Consider the following 4,386-nt stretch of genomic DNA (forward strand, 5'->3'; position numbering starts at 1 on the left):
GAGTTTGATGGGGTTTATTTTATCTAAAGATAAATGCTTAGAAAAAAACCCACAGAAACTCTCTCTCCTGTTTTATACTGACAAATTAGATTATAAAATAGAAACTCTTTAATTTTTCAGATGCATATCGTTGTTACTGAAACAAACAATTTTAAGACTTAAAATGCTTTTTACTACCGTACTTCACATTTTTTCAAAAAGTAACTCAAAAGTCAGACTTGATAGTTCATTTATATACAGATCTGTGACACTGTGTTCTTTTCTTGAGCTTATTTGAAATGATCATATCACCAGAAGCTTCTGGTAATTCACAGCCCACTTAAGGAGAGTGCCATCTTCCAAATGAGGAGAGAAAAAATATGAATGTGATTTTAATAAAGACAAGAGATAATGGAAATGAGTAAAGAAAGGAGAAATAGAAACAGCACCTTTGGCTTAGCCACTTCTTCAAGTAATCCTTGGATATGGCATGATAGGGCTTGCAGGCAGACACAAGTTTATTCTACCTGCAACTTGGAAGAGGCTGTACATGAGCTTTCTCTAAATTGGAAGTTATATAGCAGTGCTAAGCCTGCAGAATATAACACTTGAGGATTAATCTAAATTGGTAGTACTTTTTAAAACGTTCTGGACATTTTTATGACCATCAACAATATTTTAAGCTTTTTAAAAGCTTTACTGTATTGCTCTATTTTATGATAAACAGTAAGCTTCTAGCCAATAGTCACCAAAAGAGTTCTTTCTTCCCCAGTATAATACTGTGGAAACGTAAATGTGTCCTAAACTTTTCAAAGAATGGGTTTTCTTTGACTAGGGGTGAGGATAAGAGTAAGGATAGCTGACCATAAGTAATTGATCTGACTGATTTCTGCAGATAGATACTTTACTGTGTCATACATGAGTGTACTTCATGTAAAACATCCAATTTTGAGCTCCAGACATTCTGCTGCTGTGCTAGCCCACAGTGGAGTATGAAGAGTGAGTGATATAATCATATTCACTAAGTAAATTTTCTGCTTATGTCAAATTTTTATCAAAAATGAATGCAAATCAAAATAAACACTTCTCTAGAATCATGAGTTCTCCAGGATTGTGAGTCATTGAATTGACATCACAGATTTATTAAGCTTTGTTAGTCCAGCCTTGGAATTGGCATACACAGTCCTATTGAGATGTAGGGAATGTAGAAAGGATTATTATAGGTAATATTTTGTGTTGCTATGTCAGGTGTATCATTGCATATTTCAGTAGATACGCTTACAGATATGTGGTCTTGCTTTTTTTTTAGGCTATTAAAAAGCAGAGTGCAGAAACCAAACTCACTGTAATAAGAATCCACCACGTAATCTGAATTAAATGCAGATACTCTATTAAGATGAGTCATAACCCAAAATCAAAATGAACAGTGATGTAAATGCATGACTGAATTATTGCTTTCCATTTCAGGTCAAGAAATGGAGAACAGAATTTTAGTTTCCATTTCCAAAAATAGTATGATGGATACTTAAGTTATTCTGTTGTATGTTAGTTTAAAATCTTTGTATAAAAAGCCATGATTGATTTTACAGTTTCCTATATTTATTGTGTGTGTGTGTGTCTCTGTTTTAGAGACATTTCAAGCCTTCAGGTTTTTTCTGAGTTAACTCTATCCCATGTATTACTTGTTAGATCTGACGAGATTCATGTTCTCTTTCAGGAGACGCTGATAGATTGGTGTGATGAGAAGGAACTTAATTTGATTTTAACAACTGGAGGAACAGGGTTTGCACCACGAGATGTCACTCCAGAGGTGAGATAGTCCTGGAATAAGAACAATCTGCCCTTTTGTGTAGAAATGTATAAGTCTGGGGGAGGGGGGTGATGTTTTTTGACATTTCCTCTGTAACTTTACTTTGCAGTATCTCTGGACAGGTCAAGTGATACACAGCTTGGAAACAGAAAAAGTGGTAGGAAATATAGCACAGCAGAATTACTCTGACCTTGGGGTCTGACCCAAAATGATTTTCAAACTAAGATGTGGCATAGTATAATGGTTTTCCAGTCCCTTTACAAAACAAAATTCTAGTGGCTTTTTGACATAATTTTCTTTAGCACTGCAGTACAATACTGCTAAGAAACATTTGTCTGGCTTTTGTTGTGTCCTGCACAAGAAAAAGTGGGATAAGAGAGATCCTGTAATTCCCCCTTGGAGGCTACTGGATTGACAGCTACTGCATTATAGGTTAGAGTGTGAGAGGCATATAATAGGGGGAAAAATTCTGTGCGAAGCTGCTTTTGCTTGGCTTAACACCACGTTGTCAAAAAAGGCTAAAAAGTACAGAGATGGAGGTAACCTGCGCCAGTAAGTGTTGCACAAGAAATCTGGTTACATTCCACTTATAAGGAGCTAAGGTAAGGAAAAAGAAAAAAGGAAACTTAATGACCTCATTGCCATGAATTGTAATATGGAATGACTGTGTGATTGTTGTATTCTGGTATTTGTGGTTCCAAATTAGATTAATATGAACTTTTAAAACATGCATACTTTTTTTTTTTTGCTTATATCCACTAAAGGGCAGAATTAAGATTGAGTGCTTGAAGTGTTCAGGTTGGAAGGGACCTTAAAGCTCATCCAGTCCAACCCCTGCCATGGGCAGGGACACCTCCACCAGCTCAGGTTGCTCCAAGCCCCATCCAACCTCCAGGGTGGGGACATCCACAGCTTCCCTGGGCAACCTGGGCCAGTGTCTCACCACCCTCACAGTAAAGAATTTCTTCCTTATGTCTAATCTAAATCTACCTTTTTTTTCAGTTTAAAGCCATTACCCCTCCTCTTATTACCAGACTCACTGATAAAGAGTCCTTCCCTATCTTTTCTATAGGCTGTCTTCATGTACTGAGAGGCTGCTATAAAGTCTCCCCGGAGCTTTCTCTTCCCTAGGCTAAACAACCCTACCTCTCTCAGCCTGGCCTCATAGGGGAGGTGCTCCCGCCCCCTGATCATCTCCATGGCTCCCCTCTGGACTTGCTTCAACAGGTCCATGTCTTTCTTATCTTGTCTTTGGGTCCCTAGAGCTATACGCAAGGCTTCAGGTGAGGTCTCACAAAAGCAGAGTAGAGGGGTAGAATCACCTCCCTTAACCTGCTGGTCACACTTCTGATGCAGTCCAGGATATGGTTGGCTTTCTGGCTTGCAAGTGCATCTTGCCTGGTTATGTTCTTCTGATAAACCAGCATCCCAAGTCCTTTTCCTGAGGATGTTGTTTTTATTTAATGTATTTAGATTTTTCTTCAGTACTCATCTAAGTTTTCAATTGCTTAGGCTTTCAACTTAGAGTTGGGTTGAGTTCATTGTAACACATAAAGCTTTTTAGTTACAAATGTATTCTGTCAGCTGTGGCTGCAGTTTAACTTTTTTTCGTTAGCAATCTAAAAATGTTTTTTAATTCATTGTCTAATATTTGTGTAACTAAACAAACACGTAGAGAACATGCTCCTGTATATTACTTCTGATGTTTTTTATATTATATATTAGAAACCTTAGGTAACTAAAAGCTAAGGGTCTATGTATCAGAAAATGAGAACAGTATGAGATGACCCCAGTGTGCCAGCATAGTGTAACTGAATTTGCACTGTGCTAAAGCAACACAGAAGTGAAAAGTGTCTTGGTTGGATAGATCTCTTACTTGCAAACTAACTTAATGGTTTTGAAGGTTGTATTCCAAGCACTGTGGAAAAAGAGGGCTGAATTTCTGCTTCAGTTTTCCTGATTTATTACCTTTATGCAGGGTCGAGCCTAGGCAGTAGTGCCAGAGGAAGCATTGCAACCAGTGCCAAAAATTAGCCATGGATTCTCAGGCAGCATTTGGGACAAGAAATAAACAAATGAGAACTCTACACAAAAACATGTAGTACTTTCCTTACATTGCTTTATTGCTGTTACTCAAACTAACAGTGAGCCATTTCAAAAACTACATAGTCTTTAGATGTTGTGGTTTAAGCCCAGTGGGCAACTGAGTACCATGGTGCCATTCACTCACTTCCCCACTCCCCAGTGTGGGATGTGGTGAAGAAAAAGTATAACAAAGAGTTTGTGGGCTGAGACAAAAGGACAGGGAGGGTTTGCTCACCACTTATGGTCATGGGCAAAAGACAGACTTATCTTGGGAATCAAAACAAGCAATTTAATTTGTTACCAGTAGCATCAGAATAGAATAGTGAGAGATACAACCAGATCTTAAAGTCAGACACCTTCCCCTACCCTTCCCTTCTTCCCAGGCTCAGCTTTTTCCCGGTTTCTTTATCTCCCCCTCTGCCCAGCAGCACAGGGGGATGGGAATGGCGGTTGCAGTCAGTTCATCCCATGTGGTCTCTACTGCTCCTTCCTTTTCAGGGGTAGGAAGGAGC

The 4,386-nt window shown here is 38.6% G+C and overlaps 1 protein-coding gene across 1 annotated transcript in view; it reads left to right on the forward strand.

The window, feature by feature from the left end:
- Positions 1-1,668: 1,668 nt before the first annotated feature.
- LOC104537939 (gephyrin-like) overlaps positions 1,669-4,386 on the forward strand; it is a gene marked incomplete at both ends in the record, with an annotated part of 66,767 nt that continues 64,049 nt past the window's right edge. The window contains one exon of the mRNA XM_010180966.1: positions 1,669-1,789. Coding sequence (XP_010179268.1) covers positions 1,669-1,789 — 121 coding nt within the window. The remainder of the gene's footprint in view (positions 1,790-4,386) is intronic.

This window comes from Mesitornis unicolor, unplaced genomic scaffold (genome assembly GCF_000695765.1).
Source record: "Mesitornis unicolor isolate BGI_N332 unplaced genomic scaffold, ASM69576v1 scaffold11740, whole genome shotgun sequence".
Taxonomy (NCBI): domain Eukaryota; kingdom Metazoa; phylum Chordata; class Aves; order Mesitornithiformes; family Mesitornithidae; genus Mesitornis; species Mesitornis unicolor.